We start from the raw sequence: 27,864 nt of genomic DNA, 5'->3' as shown, positions 1-27,864 counted from the left end.
GGACAAAAACTCCAGGAGTTGGAAAAAATACTTCGGAATTAAAAAAAATAAAATAAAAATTACTTTTCAGACAGTATGATCCTGCTTTTTTTATCTTAGAAATGTAGAAAATATGTCTGTCTATGGAGGAAAACTTAGAAATACATACATAAAGGGGCGCCTGCACGGCTCAGTTGGTTAAGCGTCTGACTCTTGGTTTCCGCTCAGGTCATGATCTCACGGTTCCATGAGTTTGAGCTCCACGTGGGGCTCTGCACTGATGGTGTGGAGCCTGCTTGGGAATCCTTCTCTCCATCTCTCTTTGCCTCTCTCTCAAAATAAATAAATACCCTTTAAAAAAAAAAAAAGAAATGCATACATAAAAATCAACAGGGGTATTTAAAGGTGATAGGATTATGCTCTTGCTTTTCCTATTTTTCCCTTCTGCTTTATTCATTTTCTCTAATCTCAAGACATCACTGATTGCTTACCATAAGAGTCAGACATTACATTAAAGCTTCATTTAAGTAATAAGAGATGCATGTGTAGAAGTGTTCAGTCTTTCCCTTCCCTACCCTCCAGTTCAGAAAAGAGAGAGAGAGGAGAAGAAAAGTTTTATGGAGGGAGAGATTCCGGAACAAGACTCATTGGGGGGTTTGGGCAGAAAAATGGGTGGGAGAGGGAATTTTAATAAATAGAACTCTGAATTATGTTTTTGATCCACTCTGGAATTTTCTTAAAATATAAGTAAAGAGTTTGAACTATGTTGATATTGTCTTTTGTGATGGGTGTTTCTTTTACAGAAACATGACCGTGAGGTTGAACAACCAAGGTCTGGCTTGATAAAGATTCAAAAACATTACTGCATTTTATCCAACACAAAATACACCTCAAATTATAGAAAGAAAAAAAAGCTGGATCATTTCAATAAATCTTGTCCATTTGCTGGGGCACCTGAGTGGTTCAGTTGGTTACATGTCCGACTTCGGCTCAGGTCATGATTTCATGGTCTGTGAGTTCAAGCCCCGCATGGGGCTCTGTGCTGACAACTCAGAGTCTGGAGCCTGCTTTGGATTCTTTGTTTCCTTCTCTCTCTGTCCCTCCCCACTCAAACTCTGTCTCTCAAAAATAAGCATTAAAAAAAAAAAATCTTGTCCACTGTTGTTTCATCAGAAGTAACATAAACCCATGGAGTATAAACCACCAACCTCCCCTAATTATTTACCTGCCCTTCATCCATATTTCCATAGTGTACATAAGATACTGGGTCTATGTCTTGATAAAAATGTATTGCATGAAATGTATAACCTGCTGTATTCAAGAGCTACTTCATGCTTAACCAAGTATGACATCAGCAGTTGAAACAATTGCAGATGCTATTTTGGGAGTTTCCCCAAATCACTCAGCTCCTCAGGGGAAACACCACCCCTAACTGACCTCCAAGCCTGGTGGGTTGAAATACGTGAGGGATCAGAAGACTATAGACAGAGCCCTGACCGTTGGGTGTTTCAGTCCCTCACTGCAGCGGCCCTCAAGTGGATGTTAAGAAGCAGTTCAAAAACCAAGGCTTTGCAACAAAAGAAAAAATACATAGAAGGGCTTTATCAAAGTAGAAAACTTTGGTGCTGCAAACCATGCCATCAAGAAAGTGACAAAACAACCCACAGAATGGGAGAAAATATTTGCAAATTATGTATCCAATGAGACCTTGTATGCAGAATATATAAGAACTCTTACAGCTCGGTAATAAAGATAATCGAATTTTAAAATGGGCCAATGAATTAAAAAGACGTTTCTCCAAAGAAGATATGCAAATGGCCAATCGGCTCAAATACGCTCAGATATGCCCGCCGTTAGTCATTAGGGAAATACAAATCAAAACCACGAGAGACCACTTCACAGCCAGGAGCACAGCTGCCATGGGCTCTAGCATGTACTTCTAGGCGTGTCCCCAAGAGGGCTGACACCCAAGAGGACTGAAAACCTACAGCTACAACTGATGACCTTGAAGCCAGTCACGAAGACCACGTATTTTCTGATTCTTATTTATATAGGAAATGTCCAGAACAGGGAAGCCCACAGAGACCAAAAGTCAATGACTAGTTGCCAAGAGCTGAGAAAAGAATGAGGAATGACCGCTAACAGGCACAGGGGTTCTTGGAGGAGTGACAAAAACGTTTTGAAATTAGAAATCAAATTTCTGGTCATGGTTGCACAACTGTGAATATACTAAAATGCCGTACACATTAAATGGATGAATTGTGTGTGAATTACAACTCAAGAAAGCTGGTTTTAAAAAAGATTCAAAAACGAAAAAGGGACCCTTGTGCACCGTTGGTGGGAATGTAAGTTGGTGCAGCCACCGTGGAAAACAGTATGGAGGCTCCTCAAACCATTAAAAAAATAGAAATATATAGGGCGCCTGGGTGGCTCAGTTGGTTGAGAGTCCGACTTTGGCTCAGGTCATGATCTTGCGGTCTGTGAGTTCGAGCCCCGCATCAGGCTCTGTGCTGACAGCTCAGAGCCTGAAGCCTTTTTTGGATTCTGTGTCTGCCTCTCTCTCTGCACCTCCCCAGCTCATGCTCGGTTTCTCTCTGTCAGAAATAAACAAAAAAAAAATTTTTTTTATAGGAATATAAAAATAGGAATATACCCAGTAATTCTCCTATTTACACAAAGAATAAGAAAATACTAATTGAAAAAGATATATGCACCCCTATGTTTACTATAGCATTATTTATAATAGCCAAGATATGGAAACAACCAGGGTCTACCGATAGATGGGATGTTATGTTATATGCACACACTCACGCACACAGTATCACCCATCCGTTAAAAAAAAAAAAAAAAAAAAAAAAAAGGTCTTGCCATTTGCAACATGGATGGACCTAACCAAGATTATGCTAAGTAAAATAAGCCATCGAAAGACAGATAATCACATTTCACTTGGATGTGGAATCTAGAAACAAGAAACGCAGAAAGAGATTTTTTATCTTTTTTCATGTTTACTTTTGAAAGAGGGCAGGGAGAGGAGCAGAGAGAGGGGGAGGCAAAGAATCCAAAAGCAGGCTCTGCGCCCTCAGCGCTAAGCCTAATGTGGGGCTTGAACTCGTGAGCCAGGAGTTCACGACCTGAAGTCAGACGCTCAACCAACTGAGCCACCCAGGAACCCCAGAAACATAGAATAGGGAGATCGACCCGATGGTTGCCAGAGAGGAGGGGCGTGGGGGATGGGCAAAAGGGGTGAAGGAGAGTGGGAGGTACAGGCTTCAGTTAGCCAGGGGGATGAGAGGCGTGGCCGAGGGTAGAGTCAGTGGTAGTGTAACAGCGCGCTGTGCTGACAGATGGTAGCTGAGCTCGTGGGGAGCAGAGAGTGGCCCAATCTGTTGTACACCTGAAACTAAGGTAACATTGTGTGTCAGCTAAACTTCAATTTAAAAAAGCCAACCGGTGAAGGGCACCTGGGTGGCTCAGTTGGTTGAGCGTCCAACTTCGACTCAGGTGGGTTCAAGCCCCGCGTCGGGCTCTGTGCTGACTGCTTGCTCGGAGCCTGGAGCCTGCTTCAGATTCTGGGTCTCCTTCCCTCTCTGCCCCTCCCCTGCTCACGCTTTGTCTCACTCTGTTTCTCAAAAATAAATAAAATGTAAAAAAAATAAATTTAAAAAAAAAAAAAAAGCCAACCGGTGAAGCTACAGGTGGGTCCCACCCCTGCTAAGCATTTGTTAAACTTCCATCTAGAATCGACTTCCTCTTCCGCCGTGCCACTCTTCTTGCTTGCTCGTTTGCTTCTGTGCTCTTATAGGAGGGGGTGAACTAGTTCCTCACGAATCCTAAATTCATGTTCTTAATACAACATAATAAAAACAAAAAAATTCACTGCTTTGGAAAATGTGACTATTACGTTTTCCCACACTGTGGCTATAAAGTCAACACAAATATACTCATTTTCTAACTCATGTCAAGTGTCTACAATTATACTATGCTCAGTATTTTAGTAACTTAATGTTTAAAACAGGAACACACGTAGGTAAGAGTAAATTCAAAATGTGCAGCTTTACATAAATATTTGACATAGCTTTTTAAAAACACTTAGCAAGGTCATAGACTATAACCTCATTTAGACTAACCTCATTTATAAGCGACATAAGTTAAGAACTGCTTTGGCAACATGTACATTATGAGTTTCTTTCTTAGACCTCATACTTAATCGTCCCTCCTTGACTTTCACCCACTGGAAAAAATAAAACCAACAAGATTTTCGGTACAATTCATTTTATTATACCAGTTCAGGAAAAACATTTCCAGGTTTATTTCCAATTTCAGTTTCAAAGCAAACTGACCTGAAACTTAGTCTTTTGAAGTAGTCACCAAAAAATGTGTAAGCATGTAAAAAATTAACTTGTTGGTAGTACTCCAAATTCAATGCACAAGAATCTTTTTTTATCTAAAGCATTTTTTCTAAACTGCAGAACAATCTAAAAATCTGTTCATTTAAAACACTTACGTGTTAAAATAATATACTTCAGTTGATCATGGACATTGCAAATAGAACGTAAAAAGGTACCACGGTTCTTCAAATACCAGTTGTTTCTGTTCAATCTTGGGTTTCCTACTGTCCATTCCGCAGGTCAATCAAAATACAATTGCGTGCAAATAAAGCAGGGTATTTAAAAGGAAATAAAATTCAAGGAGAACAAAATTTAAAACTAACTTATGAGGTAAGTAATCTTTACGTCCATTGTTCAAATGTCACAGCTGTAAGAAATCCCTCTCTTTTCAAAGCGTATTTAAAATGTCTTCCCAGAGCCCTTATTTTTAGAGCGCCAAAACAAGTTAAATAAAATCCCATGCTTGTAAATACCATGCAGCATAGCATTAAAAGAATGTTAACGAACTTTAAAAGCAGAATTCACGCATTATTTTACTTTCTGCCCAATTAAAAATAAGTTCATTAGTACCACTTGAAATTATGCATTTAACTTGAAATAAGTTACTAAAATGCCAACAGAAACGTAAATCTCTGTAACTAGCTTACTCCGTCTATCTCCCAAACAATGTCGTGGGGCAAAACGTTCGAAGAGAGAAGAGTCCAGAGTGCACATACGGGAGCACCGAGAAGCCAGGCTTCCCAGAGCCAGGCAGAGCAGCCCCGTGACTCAATTCGCACACTGCCTTTCTGGGGATGCCAAGCGACTGTCAGATTTTTCCAGACAACTTAAGACATCCTAAAGCAAGTCAGAGCGGACCATCAAACTGAAATATTCCATACTTCCCGGTGGTCATCCAGTTGGGCTCGGAGGCTGCGAGCTGTTCAGCTTGCCCGGGCTGCAGCCCCACCTGAACCTCGGCCTTTAATGTCCTTACACTGCAGAGAGGGGCAGGATGGAACCCTCGCAGAGCCTGACGAAAGGGAATGGTACATGCCCACTTTCTATCGCCTGTCAGCTTCCTATAGTTCAAATCACCCTTGAATAAAATTAAATGTGCCTTTTGTAGTTCGGCATATAAGTCAGGAGCAACCTGAGACATTACACAGAATTCATGAGGAAGAGTCCAAAATATATGATCATGGTAAACCCATCTGCCCATTTTAATAGAGTTTTCCCAGTCGGCCCCACACTTGGACATCCACTTGTGATTAGAACCTTTCATTTGTTCAATTAACCAGTTAAAATCATGGACAGTAGTATCAGAAACAAACCACGGAATAGTTTTTCCATAAAAATGGATCTCGGTAGCCAGTTGAGAGCACAACAGAAAGTCAGCTAATACTAAATCCGTAACGAGTTCAAACCCAGAATTATCCAGAACAACATCTACTCTAGTAACCGACGCTTTTTCTCTTGTTTTTTTGCAGTTGTTAAGCAGTGACCAAAGATGTTCCATGTCATTCACTAAAATGAAAGGTTTTAGTTCCTCCACAGAATTTATTACGTTGGTTCTCTGAGAACTGGTTTCCCCGCCCGATAGAGACAGATCACATTTATTGCCCCACAGCGAAATCTGAAAAAGAAAAAGTACACAAGTTTTACCCTTCTTTTGAATAACCAACAAAACCTCTATTATGTAAAATGTGGGACAAGGGGTTGCTAAAACTATTCATAAAATTTACTTCTACAGCAGTCTTGATACAAAATATCCATCAGATCTACACTTTCTCTAATAATGCAAAGATTGTTTATATCATGATGTATAATCGAGATTAAGACAATGAAACATTTAATTGGTCACTAGGTAATAAACTTTTTAAAAAACTGATCTGAATGATGTTAACGATCCGTGTTGCTTAATCAGAAGGATTTTGCATCTTGCAGATAAGAGAATATGATACACTGTGAAAAGAGGCTACAAAGTTTATTTAAAAATCCAAAGTCATGAGAAAAATAAGTCCCTTTTTCCCTCCTCCCACTCCTACCCAAACTGCTCAGTTTCTTTTACTAGTTATATAAAACTTAGGACCAGGCAACTTCTCTGGGATTTAGTTCTCTTACTTGTAAAATAAAGAAATTGGGCAAGGAGATGTCTAAAGACCTCTCCAACTCTAATTATGTTATTCTATTTTAAACTGAAATAACACTCCAGCTTAGTTTATGGAAAATAGCATGCAGCCCCTCTTTTTTAAAGCTCTAATTAAAATTACATGCTTAGGAGTACAGGCTCTGGAATTAGATAGACCTGGGTTCAATTCCCAGAATTTCCAATTACCGACCATTGGTAAATTACAATGGTCCCACAACTGAAAAATGACGTAACAACAGCACTTACCTTGTAGAGTTACTGCGAAAATTAATTGACATAGTATGTCTAAATAATATACCCAATACTCAATAAATGTTAGCCAAAACAAACTCTACTTGTGTGATTCAAAATAAGAGGAAAATGCATGTTCCAACCAAGAATATTATTTCAAAAAGATAAATGAATGGGGGCACCTGGGTGCCTCAGTGGGGTAAACATTCAACTCTTGATCTCGGCTCAGGTCATGATCTCATGGTTCGTGTGATCGAGCCCCACATCAGGGATTCTCTCTCCGTCTCTCTCTCTCTGCCCCTACCCCACTCGTGCTCTCTCTCCCTCAAAATAAATAAACTTAAAAAAAAAAACCCACAAAGATAAATGAATGAATTTTTTAAGTGCAAGGCTCAAACAGTTAAGTGTCCACCTGACAGAGAAACAGTGGGGTCGATGACGGCACTCCTCAGCGGAGGTGAGGGTCTCTGCCGGCCCCCTGCATGTTTCCTGCACCCCATCTTCCAGTTTGTAATTCCACATTAATTTGTGCCATTAACTGACTGTCTATATTCCCTCAAGATTACAAGTTCTGTGATAGCAAGTTCTATCTGTTTTCCTTACCATCACACGCCCAGCATCCAGTCTTTGACAGAGCAGGCATGAAATGTTTGTGCAGACAGGGGTGGAGTTCTATGGCTTCTAAAAACAGACCAACATTACCTGCAAACGAAAACACCTTCATGTTCTGGTAGGAAGCTAAACTGCTGGTGATCCACCATGAGCGCTAATGGAAGGCAACTTTTGGCCTCCGTTACTTGGCCAGACTAGATGACAGAAAAGAGAGTGGTATTCCTTCTTCTTCACAACTTATTATATTACTTATGGGACAAAGACATATTCAAGGACTATTCCCGGAAACAATGGGCTAGCTAGGGATAAAGACTGATGTGACTACTGCTTTTCCTTTTTCTTTTCTTTTTTTTAAGTCAAAGCTCAGCATAAAGGAATAGTTCCAAAGTGGGGAGATGACTAGGCTTATTATTTAACGACACCCTGACAACTTTCCTTCCAAACTCAAAGCAAGCCGTTCCCTCTTAATCACGCAGCCTACTGTGCTTGCCCTCAAAGTTTTACCAGACTCTGCGGTCTCTGCTTTCACAGTGTCTCCAGAATGCTGGTGACATTGAACATGTCTTCTCACGTGGGTCATTTTAATAACAGACTTCCCGGTGTCTAGCCTTGTGCCCCTTCAGTGTGTCCTGAGAAGTAACCCTTGAAACAAGTTCATCCTTGTTACTCCTCAGACGAAAACGCTCCAGTAGCTCCCCAGTGCTTGCAACGCAAGTAAAAACCAAAGTCCTCACCTTTGCTTCCAAGGCCTCTGTGGCCCTTCCAGCCCCCTCGCCTCACCGCTCATTTCCTGCAGGATCACCTGGCACCTTCTCTCACACCCCCGCAGGTCCCTAGGCAGGAACGTTCCCCTAGACATGCATGGGACCCACGTCCTCACCTGCCTCGGGTCTTTCCCCATCACCTTCTCAGAGGCCCTTCCCTGGCAGCCCCGCTTCACACTACACCCCTGCATCTCCCCCACCATCCCCGGTTCTCCTGCCCTGCTTTACCTCCTTTCGTGGCATTTTCTAATAACATCTTTTTCTGGGGATGCTTCTGACTTTTTCTGGGAGATGAGGGCTGGGGATACTGTCGTGTAAAACCACGTATTTTCAAATAGTTCTGATTCTAATAACATATCTTAAATCTTCGGATGTTTTGAATGAGAATTAAAAGCAAAATGTAATACAAGACAGATGAAGGAACGTCATAAAGTCACGTTAAACAGACCACTGACGACCTGAGCGTTTACAGCTGATGGTAGCAGGAGGCTGTTCTAGGCTCTGTGCTTCACGCTGACAGGACTGAATCTAGTTTCATTCTCACGTCAAATGACGTATACGATGCCGTCCTTATTTAACAGACGAGAAAACTGTAGCTCAGAGAAGTTAAGTAACTTGCCTCAGATCCAACAACAAACAGACAGAACCAGCATTCAAGCCCAAGTCAGGGTAGGCTGACCAAACGAATGTAAAGTATCCTCTCAAGAATGACACAAGCCATGAAGCCAGATGACTCCTGTGCCACTAACATCACCTCCAGTCGAAGAAATTTCAAAACTCATTTTCAGAGATCGAGTGGATTTTTATCTCTTGAATAACACTATTACTAAAATGATAAAAAATGATCAATTATAACTTAAATGACAATATATACACACGTGCTCTGTTGCTAAATCAATCCCAGTTTACTTTTTGACTGTTTAAATACAGGAGGGGCGCCTGGGTGGCTCAGTCGGTTGAGCACCCGACTTCAGCTCGAGTCACGATCTCGCAGTCCGTGAGTTCGAGCCCCGCGTCGGGCTCTGGGCTGATGGCTCAGAGCCTGGAGCCTGCTTCCGATTCTGTGTCTCCCTCTCTCTCTGCCCCTCCCCCGTTCATGCTTTGTCTCTGTCTCAAAAATAAATAAACGTTAAAAAAATTTTTTTTAATACAGGAGATTATCACGTTTACCTGAAGAAGTTTGAAAAATTCATCTTTCAGCTGATTTTCATCTAGGTCTTCGATAGTTGTTCTCAACTCTTGTAGGTGAGTACACAAAGCAATGAGAGATTCCTGTGACTCAAAAAAATTTTGCTCTTTTGATTCTTTAAATACATCAAAGTCATCGATTGGCGGACTACAAGAGGAGAAAAATGTAAGCGAAACATTTATAGAACTCTGTACCTTCTTTTATTTAACATTTGGGTAATTGCAATTCTTTAAAGGAAAGAGAACAGAAGCATCTAGTCTCAAAAATTAGTGGTAACGGGCGCCTGGGTGGCGCAGTCGGTTAAGCGTCCGACTTCAGCCAGGTGACGATCTCACTGTCCGTGAGTTCGAGCCCCGCGTCGGGCTCTGGGCTGATGGCTCAGAGCCTGGAGCCTGTTTCCGATTCTGTGTCTCCCTCTCTCTCTGCCCCTCCCCCGTTCATGCTCTGTCTCTCTCTGTCCCCCCAAAAAATAAAATAAACGTTGAAAAAAAAAATTAAAAAAAAAAAATTAGTGGTAACAGATACTACATATAACATAGATCAATTACAGAAAAACAAATAATTATCAAACTATACACACTAAATCAGTTTAATCCAATCACACAAAAACAAATCCCCAAACTCATTTTAGTTAACTGTCAGAAGTTCCCTAATCAAAATTTTACTGGAATTTTAAATAGTTGTAGCGACTCTATCTGTAATTATTCACCCAGTATGGTTTCCAGAGCAAAAAGAGAGAGAAACAAAAATTCAAAATAATTGCTTTAATTTAGCAGTTTTTGGGTGCTAAATGTGGCAGGGTTCCGAGTTACAAACATATGCATATAAATACTTGAATCCAATGTGCTAATCACCAAGAGAGTAAAACATAGAGCACTATGGGAACCCAACGACTACTTGAGAGAAATCAGAAAATACAAACATAAGTTTTCTTATAATGACAAATTTTGGTCACGTGTATGTAGTTTCCTGGGGTTTTTTAGGTCAACTTTCATTCCCAAGTTGACTTTGACCAGCGGTGATACATGTGCTGTGGCTACATCTTTAAGCTGTCCAATGAGAGATCAACTAATAATACAAGCCTAAGAGAAACATAACCAGCAAGGTATAAATAAGAACATCATAGACTTCACAGAACCAAATATAAAAGGTATTCAGATCATCTGACCTTCTAAATTAGCAACTTTTTCCTTGGATCATCTACCTTAGGATAAAAACAATGTGACTGCTGTGAAGTGATTTAAAAAAAAAAAAAAAAAAAACAGACAAAAACATACCAGAATTTACACATCCACATGATTGCTGTCTCCTTCCAGTCAGTCACCCTGGGAAGCGAGACCCTTATTCTGAGGATGCAGCCATTGCTCAAGCACTTCTGGAATTCTCTTCAGAACCTGCAGCACACTATTACACGCCCTGTCAGTGACAGCGCCTCTTTCTCCTCTGGAGTTCATTTGGAACCCAAAGTCACTCAGAGCAATTTCAGTAGAATGATGTGTGCAAATCAAAGGGAGTGAAAGATTCTTTTTCTTTTTTTTATCAAAAATGAAAAATGACTAAAAAAGGAGGAGACTAATTTCTTTTTGAGGCCTGTAAACTGGCTCTGAAGGAAGTTCCAAAGAATTAAAAGATATTTTTAGCAATGGCAGCATTGCTGAAATAAATCAGTCTTTCAAGGCGACTTAAAAAAAAGAAAAAGATAAAAATTACTTGGATGCACAGATTCAAGCAGAGAGGTCTGCAAACTGCAGCTCGCAAACCCAGTGCGGGTCACCTGTTTTGTATGACCTGTGAGCGAAGAATGATTTTTACACTTCTGAATGGTTATATTTGCTGACACGTGAAATTCAAATTTCAGTGTCCATAAATGAAGTTTTAGGAACACAGCCACGCTCAGTCATTTACGTACTGTCCGTGGCTGCTTCTGCACTGCACGGATAGAGCTGAGCAGCTGCGATAAAGACCACATGTCCCCCCGCCAGCCCATAACATTTACTACCTTGCCCTTTACAGAAAAATGTTGCCAATCCTTGTTCTGGTGTTTTATTAACACATCATTAAAGTCACACCTCATTTTAAAAATGAGCCTTAAATTTGGGGGAAAAAAAGGGTTACACGTCCAACTCTTGACATCCACTCAGGTTGTGATCTCGCAGTCATGAGATCGAGCTACATGTGGGGCTCAGTACCGAAGGGACCCTGCTTGGGATTCTCTGCCCCTCCCCCACTTTCTCTCTCTCAAAATAAATTAAAAAAAAAAAAAAGCCTTATTCCTGTATTTAAGAGTAAACTCACACACTTACATTTGATTCCTGGTTTTAAAATGTTTACTATTTTAGAATCTACTGAGGCCATATATGTGCATACACTATGACCCAGGGGTTCACTCCTAGATATACACCCAACAGAAACACACATACATGCTCACTAAAAACATGTGTTTGGATGTTTGCAGCAGCATTCTTCATAACCCCAGGCTGGAAACTACTCAAATATCCATCAACAACAGATAAACAGATTGTGATATAGTCATATAATGCAACACTATGTACCAATGAAAATTATTTACATTTATATGCGACAATACGGATGAGTCTCACCAACATTAATGCTAAATGAAAGAAACCGGACAGAAAAGTATATCCCACATAATTTCATTTAAATGCAGTTTAAAAGCATGCAAAACTAACACAGGTCAGAATAGTGTTATGAAGGGCAGTGATGTCAGGACTGAAAGGGGCCACAAGGTGGGTTTCTTGGGTCCTAGTAAGGTTCTGACTCTTGATGGGGGCCCTTGGGACATAAGTGTGTTCTGGTAAAGATTGTTGAACACTTAAGATATGTTCTGGATGGGGGTATCTGGCTGGCTCAGTCCATATAGCATGCAACTCTTGATCTTGAGGTTGTTGAGTTCAAGCCCCACATTGGGTGTAGAGATTACTTAAAAAAAACAAAAAAACAAAAAAAAAACCAAAAACTTAAAAAAAAAAAAAAAGATATGTTCTGAATGCATATTATACTTTAAGTTTTACTTCTTTTTGAGAGAGAGAGAGCACACAAGTGGGGAAGGGGCAGAGACAGAGGGAGACACAGAATCCAAAGCAGGCTCCCGGCTCTGAGCTGTCAGCACACAGCCTGATGCAGGGCTTGAACCCACGAACCATGAGATCATGACCTGAGCCAAAGTCAGATGCTTAACTGACTGAGCCACCCAGGCGCCCCCATATGATACTTTAATAAAAGTTTTAAAATGCTTGTTTTCTCCATACTCTCACTTTTCAATATCTGAAGTATATTTACTTAATAATTTACTTAAATTTCACATATGGCTGAGATTTTGTCTTCAGACTTGCAGATTATTCAACTATTGAACGCTGAGAAAAACTAAAACCAAACATCTTGACAAAAAAAAAAAATTACACGTATGTTTCAATATAAGGGGCAAAATCAACACAAACAGGTCTTAAAGTGAAGGTGTGCTTTGGGATCCTAGAAAAGCTAAGAAGACCCTTCTTTGGTCACTGGAGCTATCACTGGCCCAGGGCAGGAATTCCTCCTATGAATTGGAACGTTTAAAAATGATTTCATTACTACTTCTGTGGAATAGGACTTCCTTACACTGACCTAAAACCTGAGTTTGGATACAAATTGCCTGCCCCAGCCACCTTAGATCACCTTAGGAGAGGTCTACATCCATGAGAGATTAGTAGTTTTGTTCCTGCCACTTAAGGCTAAATTTGCCTTGACTCCTTTTAGCAAGCTGTTTCCAGACCAGTGGCTATCAATCCAGGGTGTGCAGTCTTCCGAGGTATGGAAAGAAAAACTGATGCCCAGGCCCCACCGCAAATTAAATCATCAGTGTTTATTTTAATATAATGACTTCCAAAGCTACATGTTAAAAAAATCTTCTCGCCCAACTGAGTTATAAACGTGTAGCCAGGTTTGTAAACTTCTATTGTAAACTTCTAACCTGGACTTTTTTATTCTCTGAACCTGATCTACCTCCAAAGGCAAACTCAGAAACACATTCCTTTTACCTTTCTAACTTCCAAACTCCACCAACTCCCTACAGAGAGCCACCCAGACACTTCAGCAGCATGGTATTGACTAGTAAGATGGATATTTCCCCAAGTTATGAAACCATCACCCAGAATTTCAGACTCGCCTTGGTCCTTGACAAGACACCCAAATCTACTACTTGGAAAAAGATGGTTTCATGAGGGCTCTAGGCTGATTTATATAGAACAGGGTCAAATACTGACTGTACCATTTACTAGTCATGTAACCCTGGGAAAAGTTATTAATACCACTGAACCTCAGTTTCCTCAGACATAATGGAAACATAGTAATACCTATACTTCACTGGGTTGCGAAGTAACTGGAACACAGCCGATGTTCAGCACATGGCAGCTCCTAGTATTAGCTATAGTCTTGTTTAGATGCCTTCCATGTGCCAGGCAACGTGCTAGATTTTTAACAGCGCATTTTTTTGCTTTTAGAGCAAAAGTCCTAAAATACACTTATTCAGCAGTGGGTGAGGTCAGAAAAAATAATTAATTAAATAAACTTATCAGCAAAAACAACAAATTGTGACTTGAAAAAATAATTTCTGAAGTCAGAAAAAGCTAATGAATAGACTCAAATTATGCATGCTTCCCAAAATAATTTTTTTTTAATTTTTTTTTTCAACGTTTATTTATTTTTGGGACAGAGAGAGACAGAGCATGAACGGGGGAGGGGCAGAGAGAGAGGGAGACACAGAATCGGAAACAGGCTCCAGGCTCTGAGCCATCAGCCCAGAGCACGACGCGGGGCTCGAACTCACGGACCGCGAGATCGTGACCTGGCTGAAGTCGGACGCTTAACCGACTGCGCCACCCAGGCGCCCCCCAAAATAATTTTTTTTAATTTTACTATTCGTGCTGATTTGATCAATTGCTTTAAATTATCCTTTGCTATGTTTAGGAACAGATACCAAAGAATTCCTTAGTTAGCAAACCTGTATTTTTGTAACTAGGGAGCTAAAAGGATAATCCCCATTACATTTTCTTCTGCTCTTTAAATCAGTTCTATACCTGAATTTTCCTAGGAAGAAATAAATTAGTGCAAACAAGCCTACAAAAAGTGACTTTGACATGTGTCAATTTTAAAGTCTGTTTCTAATCTAGCCATTAAAAAAAAAGGCCTAAAAATTAAGATAGTACATAAAACCCTGTAGTGATTCACTGTTCTATTGACTCCTTACCCCAAATCAACTCTGATCTATTACCTATTTTTATAAACAAAACATGCTTACTCTGTCCTGTCTTGTTTTTTTACAGAAATAATCATTTCATATTAACATTTTTTGATCAGTAATTTTTATTTTTGAGAGAGAGGAGAGAGTGAGAGAGCACAAGCAGGGGAGAGGGAGGGAGAGGGAGAGAGGGAGAGAGAGGGGAGAAAGAGGGGGAGGGGAAGAAGGGAGGGGGGAGAGAGAATCTTAAGCAAGCTCCACACTCAGCAAGGAGCCCAAGGCAGGGCTCGATCCCATGACCCTGGGTTCTTAACTCAGGAAATCAAGAGTTGGGATGCTTAACCAACTGAGCCACCTGGGTGTCCCAGTACAATTCGTTTTACTCTAAACTCTTCATAAGAATTTTTATTCAGATATTATATTATTTTATTTAGATATTAATCTTATGTCTATTCTAAACAACTGGGTTATAATTGCTAAGAATTTACTATATTGATAACATTTACAGAAATATCCAATACTGTCATTAATATCCGCTGAACTGAATTCTGGCTTCCACTGTTAATCTTTAAACTTATCATTCTATAATTTTGTAAAAGCATTAAGTTCTCTAAACATTTATTATCTGATGTTATATGCTTACCTTTGGATAATTGCTTCATGAATTCTACGATACATGTAGCACTCTACAAACAACCAAGGTGAGTAAAACCACCTGGGTTTCCCATCATTTTCATTTATAAGACTCTGTTGATATTCTAGGTACTGATTCCATATGTCAGTATCAACAAACTTCTCAACAAAGGGGATTATTGGTTTATCTGTTTGCAATTCATTTCGTAATTTAGAAAGAAGAGAAATTGCTTTCTTTTCAGCTTCTGTGCCTTTCTGCAGAAACACGAAAAAAAATTTTTTAAATATTTCAAAAATATAACTGAATACTCTATATTTAAATAATTTGTATATGCAAACAGTTAATGTTATACAGAAATAAGTCCTCTAGGTTAACATTTTTAAGGTCCTAAAGAAGGAAAAAAAATACTAGACTTCAAAGCTACATTTTGTTTTTTACAAACTAATATAAACATTGATATTCAGAATTCTTAAGTTAAAAATCAAAGAGCACACACATTATCCTGTCTTATCTATTCTGCCTTTTTTGTTTTGTTTTGTTTAAGCTTCTTCTTAAAAACCAGAGTTCTTATCTTCAGGAGGAATGATTGTTACCACAGACAAAAAACAGCTATTGTGTTTCTGTTAAAGGATTAACAAAAAATTAAAGTTAAAACACAATATTACCTCTCCATGTTTCTCAAAAAATTCATTTTTATGTCGATGCAATGTATCAATAGCTTTGGTTAAGATCTGTGGTATTCTGTCTTTAATTGTAAGATATGCAAACGATCTAGAAAAGAGAGCCACATACACAGTATATTACTTAGCATTAATACCAACAGATTGGCTGTCGTTGTTTCTAGAACAGCTCATTTGAATTCAAAGCCCTTTGCATACAAGCATTATAAAGTAAGCCAGCATTGTTTGACTACTACAATAAGACATTGGAAAATCGGCAAACTTTTTCTGGTGTTACGTGTCATGAAAGCTAACAGTCTTTGTGCCTCTAATCCCAGATTCTCCCCTGGAGCCTGTGCCATCAATCTTATCTTTCCCATTCTAATCCTCTTATTTTCTGGAATCAGAAACTAGTTTAACAACATGACAGGACAGAAAAAAGATCATCCTAAATATCAAACAGGCTCTACTCCAGGGTTATTACTGACTTCACCTACTTGGAAAGATGAACGGGGCAATGGATGTAAAATTGCCTGAGAGCGTCTACTGTACTAGAGGAACATAAAGAATGAAAGCTATTTAGGAACCTACTTCTCACTTTTCTCTTAGTCTATATCCTTAGCCATTTTTTTCTTTTCCAAGGTTTTCTCTGCTCTCTGCTCTACCTGCATAAGGACTCCTACTCTGCCCTCAAACAAGATGTTACCATCTCACTCTCGCAACCCCAAAATCAAGAAATTTTCGAGAAGTGCCAAAGAACAAAAAAAGCTGGAAGAAAAACTTGAGCATACTTGAATTTAAAAAAAAAAACTGGAAGATATTTTTTTTATTTTAGACCTACAAAAATCAAGATTTACAGATTATCATTTTATACAGAAATAACTTTTTAAGCAAACGCACAGGATTCCATTAGAAAAGACAGATTTTAGGACACGATGAAATTCTGTGCATTTTTAGAGCACAAAACATAGCTGATCAGTTCATTTGTATCTTCAGATTACCAGACACAAAGTACAGTAGTTAAGTTTTGGAGGAGTCAAAAGTCCAATTGCAGATTTTCCACTGAGGGAGGGGAGAAGGAGGGGTGTCAGGGCCCCTAACCACAACCGACCCCCACCTTGTCCAAGGGTCAAAAGTGCTAAGTATCCTCAGTATTTCCTCAGAGGCCTGCATCTGTGAGGGTAAAGTCCCAGGTCAGGACTAGGGTGGAGCCAGAGGAACCCAGGACTCAAAATTTAAGGTTCCAGACACTTCCTTCCTTATATTTTGCATGACTCTGAATGATTGCCTGCTTAAATTTGGGGCCACCGCTGCCTCTCTGGTCTCCATCCACTCCGAATAAGGTCAATTTCGTCTAAGAGCTCCTCCTCCCCCGCACCCCCCCCCCCCATATTTTGCAGTAGGCTATATCTCAAATATAAATTTGGCCATTCGATTTATACAAATAAATATGTATTTTTTTACGGTCGTCCACAACTTGATGTAGAAATCTGTGACAGGACGCGGAAAACCAAAAGCTGCAGGCATTAATAGGGAGACCACAAATTAATCTCACCGGCAATAGGAAGAGACACATTTCTCGACAGAGCTGAGATTCCTAGCTTTTGCAAAAAGATTTTAGCCTCCCAAAGTGCGTTTATTACATAAGTGAAAAATGATTAAAGCTATGTCGCTGCAACACCCTGAAAGGGGACGGAGGAGGCATAAACTCGCAAGACAGTCATGAGGAGTAAAAGAGCAGCAACATCGGATCACTTGAAAGACAACACAAATTAAAACATAAGCCACTAAAAGGCCCGAACAAGGACAGGAGGCGGGGTGACCCCAGGACTTCGGCGGGGTGCGCAGCCCGCTCCCAGCAGTCAGGAAGAAGGCGGGAAGCCGAGCCGAGCCCGGAGCCCGGGGGGCAGCCGCAGCCAGCAGGCGCGCCCCCGCCCCGGGCCACCTCGTTCCCCGGCCGTCGGAGGAAGGCGAGCAGACGCGCCGGGGAGCGGGGCCCTGAGGCCCGCCGCAGCTCCCCCGATGGTAACCCACAGGTTCCCGGCAAGGCCCGGCTTTCCGCAAACAGAGCAGGAAGAGGAGCAGGGGCGACTGGGCGAGGAAAGCGACACGAACCCTACGTCCTGTCCCGACAGGGACGCCGGAGACCCCGCCATCATCTCCACGCTGCCGGCGCCTAAACTCGCGTCGCACCCGCCGCAGGAAGAGAGGCGGTGCCAGCGCGAAGGAGGAGCTGAGAAAGGGAGGAACGTGGGTTTAAAAAAAAAAAATGCTTTTGAATGAAAAAACTTTATTTGGTGCCCGTACGAGAGACAAACAACGGCGCGCTCGGGGACGCGGAGATCTTCCGGGGACGAGGGCGGGGACAGCTGAGGGTGACGAGAGCAGCGGAATAAGGAAGCGGGCGGAGGCGGAAGCAAGCAGGGACCGGGAGGTCCCAGGCACTGGGGAGCGGAAAAGGTCGCGGCGACGCTGGTCACGTGGTCCGGCTGTCACGTGCAGCGGGCGGCTCACGCTCTGCGGGCCCGGAGTTCGGTGCGCCTGCGCAGTGCGGGCGCTGGGAGGGCCTCCCGAGCGGCAGAGCTGACTGCGGGAAGCGGGACCTGCGGGCGCAGTCTTACTTGCAGCAGGGTCGCGTAAGCTTGCTCGCTTGACACATCCCTCGTGTTTTCCAGCGGAGAGGTTAGTGCACTGCTTTTCCCTAGCTGGTTGTATGGTCCTGCACCGGGGCCCCAACCTTTGCACCCGGGCAGCTCTGAATAGCTCGGGTCACAGGTTTCACCGGTACCGCTGCGGTGATCTTTGGTTGACTTAGCTGGGAGTGAAAAAAGCACGCAATCCATAAACACTGAGCGAGCCCTTTTTTGAGCCAGTACATAGCGGTTACCGCAAAGATTTTTTAAAAACTGAGCTTAAGGAATTGGAAGGCATGCTCCCAAAGGTTAGAGCCACTTATCCGTTGAATCGCAGCTTGGATGATACGGTTTTCTTATTTGGTATTATTGTTCTTAAAAAGTATAAAATGTGCCAAGTAACTGAGTAGCTGCCTTGTATTTCATTCGGAAAATGTGAGTTGAATACCTACTGTATATTGGGCACTATGGTCACAGAAGACTATGAACGGAAGACCAATCTTATCCTCAAAAAGCTTACATTCTAGAGAAGAGAAAGAGAAGTCTATTCTTTTCTATGGTTTCTTCTTCAGCTTTATCATTGGTGTTTTTTTTTTTTTTTTTCCTTTTTAAATCATCTCTGCACCCAATGTGGGGCTGGAAATCACAGCCCCGAGATCAAGCAGTTGTTCGCTTCTCGGACTGAGCCAGCCAGGCGCCCCTAGCTTTGTTGCTAGTTAGTATCTATCTTACTGACTTGTCCCGTTTATGGCCTGTCACGTCCGATATAGTGTAAGATTCAAGACATAGGGATTTTCGTCTTTTATTTTCATGTGTATTACCAGCAAGTCGGGCATGTCAGGCACGTGATAGGAACTCAGTTCATCTTTGTTGTATGAATTGACAAATTAGAAATACGAGGTCCGCAAGTGACGTTAAATGCAATGGAAAAATAAAAAGTGGAGGAAAATAGAGCTTAAGGAATTGGAAGGCATGCTCCCAAAGGTTAGAGAGAGTGGGTGTTGGTTGTGCATCTTAAATGAAGTAGTTGGGGAAGATTTCACTGGGTAGGACTCTGTTGGAGCAAAGATCTGAAGGAGGTGAGGGAATGAGCCTTACAGAGTCCTAGGAAAAGAGCGTAACGAACTGTAAGTACAAAAAGCACAAAGATCCAAAGGACAGAGTGACTGGAGCAAACTGAGCAAGACATAGAGCTGCAAGAGATGTTACGGTGATGAGATGAGAAGCCAGCACCAGGAGTGATCAACTAATCTGGTCTTGCGTATAAGTCGGATACGATGAAGACTGAGAAGTGACCATTGGACTTAAAAATAGGGAAGTCATTTGTGGCCTTAACAAGTGGGTTTTGGTAAAGTGGCAGGGATGAAAGCCTGATGGGAAGGGGCTCAAGAAACTCAGAGAACAGGAGTTAGAGACAGCAAATAAAGCTTTTAAAGGAATGGAACTCAAAGAAAGAGTAAATAGTATATGGAAGGGAAGAGTTGTTTTTATAAGATGAGAGAAATTAAATCACAGTCATCTACTAATAGGAATGTGCCGGAAAGATGGAAAAATAAATAGCACGAAATAGGAAAGAGTTTAACCTTTCCTGCTGCAGGCAGGAAGGGGTGAGACTTGGTGTGCCTGTGGAGGACCTGGTTCCAGATGGGACCAGCAGAAGGGAAGCCAGAATCCATGGGCACGGAATCAGTAGGCGGGCAGGCAGATCATGGTGAGAGCGTGTGGAAATTCTCTTCTGATTGTTTCTGTTTTGTCAATGACAGAGGAAGCGAGGAGGCATTGGAGGCGTGAGGAGAGGGCACAGAGTAGACTATGGTGGGGAAAGAGGTTAAGGTTGTTGAGCAGCAGGAAAGGTGCTCCTAAAGGAAGTGGTCATGATTCTAGAGTGAGACCAGCTGGCATGGTTGGTTGGTTGGTTGGTTGCCTTTAGCCATGTTCAGATGCAGTACAGGCACAAATAAGGGGAAGTATATTTGATTCTGGTTGATGTTATGTCATGTGAGCCTGTGGATGAGCGAGGGATTCAAAGGATTTGAGGTATATGGGCGAGAGATGGTAGACCACGGAATATAGGCTGAGCATGGCAGAAGTGAAGTGAGTGGGGAGTGAGCGACAATGAAAGGGTGTCTGGATCATTGGACCGTTCGGTCCTATTGGGGATGAAGAATTGGGATTAAGAGGAGGAGTGAGCTTGAAAGACCAGACATGGGCGCCTGGGTGGCTCAGTTGTTAAGCATCTGACTTCGTCTCGGGTCGTGATCTCTGTTCATGAGTTCGGGTCCCACGTTGAGTGAGCTCGAGCCTTGCTTCAGGTGAGCTTGAGCCCCGCTTCAGGTGAGCCCTGCCTCTCGCTTTCTTTCTTTCTCTCTCTCTTTCCCTCTCTCTCTCTCTCTGCCCTCGCTCACTTAGCCCTTCCCCTCAAAAAAAAAAAAAAAAAAGACCAGACATGATGTTTGGAGCAGAATGCTTGAAATTGAGAATATGCGGTTACAGTTACTGATAATGACATGTCTAGAGCAGGACTCTCCGATAGAAATACAGTGCAAGCCACATAACGGCATTTGAAGGTTTCTAGAGGTTTTGAAGATAAAAATAAACAAGGGGCATCAATTTTAATTTACTTTATGTAACCCAATATATCCAAAAATAGTATTTCAACAACTTATCAGTGTAAAAATTAGGGAGATGTTTTACTTTTTTGTATTAAGTATAAAACACAAAGTACAAAAAGCATTCGGTGTTATTGAAGCACATTTCAGGTGCTCAGTAACCATATGCGCTCCGTGGCTACTATGCCACCGGGAGCATGTGACCGTGGGAGGGAGCGATGCAGGAAGGGTGGAACGCAAGATCGGTCGGGGAACTCGGGCTGGGGAATTGGAAGAGCCGCGTCCACCACGGATCTGCACAAAACGTAACGCAGAGCTTTTTAGAGTCATTAACACTCTAACATACTTTCGACCTTTAGATTTAGTTTGTACAATTAAAATTTAACTTTACTGAGATGCGCCCCAGTTTTTCACAAAGCCGAAATTGTGTGTGTGTGTGTGTGTGTGTGTGTGTGTGTGTGTGTGAGAGAGAGAGAGAGAGAGAGAGAGAGAGACACCTTAAATGCTACATCTGTCTTCCTCTGCAAAGATTAAGAGAAAACACACTTCTTGTTTGTCTGGTAGCGTTTGCATTCTTTGTCCTAGTGCTTTGCGTAGCCTCTATAGGAAGGCAGTCTTTAGTTTCAAGGTAAGAATTTCCTCGAAGAGAATGGAAGGCTCTGTGTATACAAATTTCCGACATGTATTGTAATTAGGTTCTTCAACACCCACTGGTTGAGCCGGCAGGGAATAGTACTAATTAAAGGTCAAGTGTAGTAGCTCGTTGGACTAGAACTAAACACCCAGTTCCAGCTTTTGAGGTGTTTTGAAAACAGCAGCTTCTGCCCCCCTCGCTTCGCCGTGACTCACCCTTGTCCTCTTCCTCCTGGAGGTAGGTAGTAAATCGTAGTGGTTACCGTGTCGTCTTTGGAATTGGAAAAGCCTGGGTTGTAATTAGGTCTCAGCAAGGGTGTCCGCCTCTCGGCCTCGGCTTCTTCGTCTGTAAAATGCCTCCAGGGGTAACAGGGAGGTAAAGCGGAGGGCCTAGTGTGTAGAAAGTACCCAGTAAGGCCCTGGTCTCTCTCTGTTCCCAGTCTACCTTGTTACCGAACGTAGGTTTCTTAAACATACATCTGACCGTGTGAGTGTCACGTTGAGAAGCTGTGGCTTCCCCCTACCTGTAGACACTTTTGCATCACTGACTGGCCACTGGCTCCTTTTCAGTCCTAATCTGCAACTTACTCCTGCCTCCCCTCAAGTTGCACCTTGGTGGTCAAACAGTACTCTGTACCTAGAGTGTTTGATTTGATGATCCCGCTGCCCTTTTGAGACCCAGTTCAAATGTCACCTCTGTCAATATGTCCTACCCACCCTCACCTGAGATGCTCCCTTCTCTTGGCCCCATAGCAACTGGCACATAGCTCTGTTCTGAACTTAGTCACATTATTCTGTTTCCCCAGCTAGACTGAATTCTGAGATCAGTGATTCACTATTCTATCTCTAGCACCTAACATGCTATTTTTATAAAGAATTATTAGTATTGATTGCCTATTAATAGGCTTGCCTTTACAAAACAAATATTTTATGCTGTAAATAAGGTGGAGGGGGGGCGCCTGGGTGGCTCAGTCGGTTGAGCGTCCAGCTTCGGCTCAGGTCACGATCTCACAGTTTGTGGGTTCGAGCCTCGCGTCGGGCTCTGTGCTGACAGCTTAGAGCCTGGAGCCTGCTTCAAATTCTGTGTCTCCCTCTCTCTCTGCTCCTCCCCTGCTCATGCTCTGTCTCTCTCTCTCCTTCAAAAATAAATAAAAACATTAAAAAAAATTTTTTTTTTAAATAAGGGGAGGCGATTATTTACATATGCAGTCTCTTTCTTTTGGAGCATGAATCCCTTACCCCCACTACCAGGCCCATCTCAACCTGAAAAGCCCTTTGCCATTCAAGAAGCAGCTGGAATCTTTCCGAGAACCTTTCCTGACTCTTCACGTAGAATTAGGGGAGCTCCTAGTGTGTTTCCTCCGCAGCTTGTACTGTAGCTCTTTCATAGAACCTAGGGCCTGTTCCACTGAGTTATAATGGGCAGCTGAAAATGCCTGTCTCCTCCAGACCATTAGCACCTGATGGCAGGAACTCTGTCCTTTCATGGCCCTAACTCATTGTTGATCTTATTGAATAAATTTTGAGTAAAGGAATTTAGAAGTATAGATTGTTTTTAATGGTTCAAATGCTAATGAAGTAAACGAAAAGATCCCATCACTCTATTTTTCTTTTTTAGGTCCTTGTCATGTCACTAGCTTTCTAGTGTTGTAATCTTCCAGAAAGAAGACGAGAGGTTGATTAAAGGAAAGGTGGGGGGAACACTTGCATTGACTTTTTTTAACCTTGGTCTTTTTCTACACTTAGGCTAAGGTGTATTTGTTTTGCAAATGTTTTTACAGAAATATGCTTATTGCCTAGGAAGATACTGTATATATTCGAAAACATTAAAACAAAAACAAAAAAGCCTTGAACCTCTAATTCTTTTTCTTTTAGCTTGGGATGTGGTAATGTCAGCCAGACTTTTCAGAGCCCTGGCCGGATCTCACTGTATTTTATCAAAGGTGTATCAGTGCCAAAGACTTGCTCATCGAACGTTAAAACCGCTTAAGGAATTTGAGACTACAATATGCAGCACCATGACGAGAAGCCAGAACTTGGATTTATTCTTTCCTGAGACAGCAGCGGGTGATTTGAGTAAGTCCCAGGTCCTGGAAACAAGTCAGAAAATACCAAATACAAACATACTGTCTCCATTAAATGCTGCACATTGCCAGGGTGAAAAAGTGCACCTTCCGACCAGGAAATCGTTTAGTACTCACAGGAAAGTGACTCACAAACCAAATCTATTAGGTTCTAAGTGGTTTATAAAAATATTAGAGCGGCAGTACTCATCTATATCAACGGAAACAGTTGTTCCTAAACAAGACTTTCCGCAAATCAAGAGACCACTGAAAGCGTCAAGGACCAGGCAGCCATCCAGGACCAACCTTCCAGTTCTCTCTGTGAATGAGGTAAATGTGTGATGGTGCCTTGTGCGTACAATCCTTACTTGCACTGTAATCGAGTGCCTGCTGTGCCACAGCCTTGCTGTGAACGTAAGAGATCTGGCAGCAAGGGCTTTGAAGTCTGATAGTAAAACCTGCGACATCCAAAGGGAATCAGCATCTTAATTTTAGGAATCGATAATACATAGAAAGAGGGGCACCTGGGTGGCTCAGTTGGTTAAGCATCTGACTCTTGATTTTAGCTCAGGTCTTGATCTTGAGGTCATGAGTTCAAGCTCCACGTTGGCCTCCACGCTGGGTGTGAAGGCTACTTAAATGATAATAATACATATAAAGGCAAAAATAGGCAATTAAATATAAAAATACAATTTATGAAAAGATTAGTTATTGGCCTAAGGAAACTTTGAGAAAAAAGACTACTGTTAAGTCCAGTGTTGGAATGGTATTATAAAAAACACCCATTAAACAAAATCAAACTGTAGAAATTCTTCATCAAATTTAAAAACAAAAACAAAAAACGGGCGCCTGAGTAGCTCAGTCAGTTGAGCGCCCAGCTTCAGCTTAGGACATGATCTCACAGTTCGTGAGTTCGAGCCCCACATCAGGCCCGTGCTGTCAGTGTGGGGCTGGCTTCAGATCCTCTGTCCTCTCTCTGCCCCTCCTCCATTACGTATGTGCGTGGGTGTGCGCGCGCTCTCTCTCTCTCTCTCTCTCTCTCTCTCTCTCTCAAACATAAACATTTTAAAATAATTTTTTAACATTTTCAGTAGCTTTGCAGACAGGTAAGCATTCATTAACCTGTGGTAACTGTATGGGATGGGGTAGTGAAATGACAGAAAATGGGTATAGTCAGAAAACAGCGAGAGGTTTTTGCTTTTCTGGCCTTTAAGGGTTGAAGAGGGTGTTTTTATTCACTGTTAGAGGTTTGTGAGAATTTTTCAGATACAACTGCGTTTCCCTTCTACAGGATAAATACTATTTAAGGTTAAGATCAAGCCCTTTGCTAACTTTTATACCTTGTATAGTACCCAGAACTGTGTCTTATATGTAACAAATACTTACTAAATTGGAAAGGAGAGAAGAGAGGCAAAGGGATCTTTCCTGTCTATGGTCATCAACGTTAAAAATGAGAATTGAGAATATTTAAAACAATCAGGCCTTCTGAATCTTTCAGAAAACAGGTTAGAATGTCAGTCTTAAAATCTTGATTCTGAGTAGACCCTGAGCATGTTTAATTTGTGGGGGGGTTTTTTGTTGTTGTTGTTTTTACTGCATAGTTCACTTCCTTCAAAAAGGTCGATAGACCTTCACTACTGATCCTCAGGTTATGACATTAGGATTGATTCATGATTTTTACTTTGGATTCTAGCTTTGTTTATTTCTACTTTACTTTTAGGTTTGTTTATTTATTTTGAGAGAGAGCGTACAAGCGAGCAGAGGAGGGGCAGAGAGAGAGAATCCCAAGCAGGCCAGCATGGAGCCTGACACGGGGCTTGAACCTACAAACCATGAGATCATCACCTGAGCTGAAACCAAGCATCGGATGCTTAACCAACTGAGCCACCTAGGGGCCCCACAGGTCCTGATTTTTTAATTGTATTGTTTAGCTTTGTGATCATTTGGGAAATGCAGTATTTAAGTGACAGATGACATGAAGTGTAAAAACCTGAATTCATGGCAGGTCCAAGAAAGAGGAAGATCTGGGGGTCTGGGTGGCTCAGTCGGTTAAGTGTCCGACTTCGGCTCAGGTGACAGTCTCACAGTTTGTGAGTTCGAGCCCCGTGTCGGGCTCTGTGCCCACAGCTCGGAGCCTGGATCCTGCTTCGGATTGTGTGTCTCCCTCTCTCTCTGCCCCTCCCCCATTCTCGCCCTGTCTGTGTCTCAAAAATAAATGAATGTTAAAAAAAAAATTAGAAAAAAAGAGGAAGATCTCCATTTTGTCTTTTGTAACACCTAGCAGCACAGAGAATAGTCTTTTTTTTTTTTCTTTTTAGAGTGTGAGCAGGGCAGAGAGGCAGAGGGAGGGAATCGCAAGCAGGCTCCATGTTCAGTGCAGAACCCGACACAGGGTTTGATCCCACAACCCTGGGATCATGACCTGAGCCCAAATCAAAAGTTGGATGTTCAACCAATTGAGCCACCCAGGTGCCCCAGTAATCAAGTTTCTTAACAAAGAGGGTGATACGGTCAGAGGTGTCACTTTTTTTTTTTTTTATAAGTTATTGGTTGTAAACTCTCAAAGAGACATTATTTCTTTGGGCTGTCCTTCGACTTGGAGGCATTTTTCTTGAATTCGTTTTTGGTTTTTGTTTTTTTTGAGGATATTTTTTCTGCTTCCAGGAAAGGATTTGAAGTAGATCTTCAAAATTTAATGTAGTTTTAAATGAGATAATGAGGGGCGCCTGGGTGGCTCAGTCAGTTAAGCGTCCGACTTCAGCTCAGGTCATGATCTCGCAGTCCGTGAGTTCGAGCCCCACATCGGGCTCTGTGCTGACAGCTCAGAGCCTGGAGCCTGTTTCGGATTCTGTGTCTCCCTCTCTCTCTGACCCTCCCCCATTCATGCTCTGTCTCTCTCTGTCTCAAAAATAAATAAAGGTTAAAAAAAAAATTTTTTTTTTTTTTTAAATAAATGAGATAATGAAAGTATTACATTTGAAATGGAGCAAACAATTGACATGAACAGAGAAATAACTATTACCTGGTGGGAATAATCTAGGTGAACATTTAGTTCTGAGAAGCCCAATGGTTAAAGAAGGGAATCCTCCTGGGTTATACTTTTTTTGTTCTTTAACGGGGAAAAAACCATAAAAATGTTTTATGAGGAACTATGGTTTTCTATCACCAAATTTAAGGAGTCATATACGTGCTGGGTTCTTAGATACAAGATATTATGTAACATAATAGGCGTGACCTCAGATGCAGTTTTGCAAAAACAGAAGCAGCATGTGGTCTCTCTGAAGAGCACAGGGAAATAATAGAAAATCTTATGTTTCTAAAAGCATTTATTTTTTCTTTAGTAACCTCTACACCCAATGTGGGGCTCGGCCTCATGACCCTGAGATCAAGAGTGTGTGCTCTTCCCAGTAAGCCAGCCAGGCCCCTCCTTGGAACATCATTTCTGATGATCTTACTCTTCATGGGCGAACGCAGTCTTGAAGTGTGGCTAGGTCCTATATCCCCAGGGCCGAAGACTGGCTTTTATCTGCCCCACATGGAGGGCCACCCCATTTCCACATGGGCATCCTGGGGCTGGGGAGTCCCTAGTGGTGGGATAGCCCTTTCTCCCCCTCTGGGCACAGACAGGAAGGACTCTGCTTTGCACCAGAGAGCAGGTGTGCTTTGTCTCATTCCCCCCACGTGCTCCTGACTCGCCCTCTTTCCTGTGCCACACAGCAAGCTCCCAGAATTGACTGAGTGAGGTTAGTCACTACCCGCTGTACTAGAATCAACTCTACCTGGTGTCATTTGCAGAGATCGTAACGTACTAAGATATTCAGCCCACTTGCCGTTGGCTCGTAGTTTATCTTGGCAGCAGCAGTGTTCCTTGTTGGTGCGTCTCATCTCAGGAAGAGGATGCGAGAGGATGACAGCCACTGCTCTGATCAGCATGGAGACGGGCACGTCCTTGTACTGCAGAGTTAACTAGTGGGTTGTTATTAATCGATGGGTTTTTTTGTTGTTTTTTGGGGTTTTTTTAGCGAAATATAATAGAAAGCATCAGAATGCATTAATCGTGGTAGAAATGAATACTATTTCATGAAATTTTTGTGTCACGTATT

General features: G+C 41.9%; 2 protein-coding genes across 6 annotated transcripts in view; one reads left to right on the top strand and one right to left on the bottom strand.

The window, feature by feature from the left end:
• ARMT1 (acidic residue methyltransferase 1) overlaps positions 1-18,069 on the bottom strand; it is a 32,645-nt gene extending 14,576 nt beyond the window's left edge. Inside the window, exons 1-6 of one of the 4 annotated variants that reach the window (XR_006299084.1) lie at positions 17,939-18,069; positions 15,830-15,935; positions 15,174-15,418; positions 9,276-9,441; positions 4,484-5,982; positions 281-330 (exon numbers count right to left, since the gene is read on the bottom strand). Coding sequence is in view for 2 of the 4 variants with exons in the window: in XM_043592621.1 (XP_043448556.1) it covers positions 5,215-5,982; positions 9,276-9,441; positions 15,174-15,418; positions 15,830-15,935; positions 17,939-17,982 (1,329 nt within the window). In the remaining 2 variants the exon portion in view is untranslated. Of the gene's footprint in view, positions 1-148; positions 331-4,234; positions 5,983-9,275; positions 9,442-15,173; positions 15,419-15,829; positions 15,936-17,938 lie in introns of those variants that run through there. The other 3 variants (XR_006299085.1, XM_043592621.1, XM_043592622.1) reach the window with 3 other exon arrangements.
• Positions 18,070-18,225: 156 nt separating this feature from the next.
• The window catches only part of RMND1 (required for meiotic nuclear division 1 homolog), a 43,850-nt gene continuing 34,211 nt past the window's right edge, over positions 18,226-27,864 (top strand). The window contains exons 1-2 of one of the 2 annotated variants that reach the window (XM_043592620.1): positions 18,226-18,505; positions 23,574-24,091. In XM_043592620.1, the coding sequence (XP_043448555.1) occupies positions 23,588-24,091 (504 nt within the window). In that variant the 5' untranslated portion in view covers positions 18,226-18,505; positions 23,574-23,587. The remainder of the gene's footprint in view (positions 18,506-23,573; positions 24,092-27,864) is intronic. The other variant, XM_043592619.1, reaches the window with a different exon arrangement.

Source organism: Prionailurus bengalensis, chromosome B2 (genome assembly GCF_016509475.1).
Source record: "Prionailurus bengalensis isolate Pbe53 chromosome B2, Fcat_Pben_1.1_paternal_pri, whole genome shotgun sequence".
NCBI lineage: Eukaryota > Metazoa > Chordata > Mammalia > Carnivora > Felidae > Prionailurus > Prionailurus bengalensis.
This window is presented reverse-complemented; position numbering and strand designations above follow the sequence as displayed.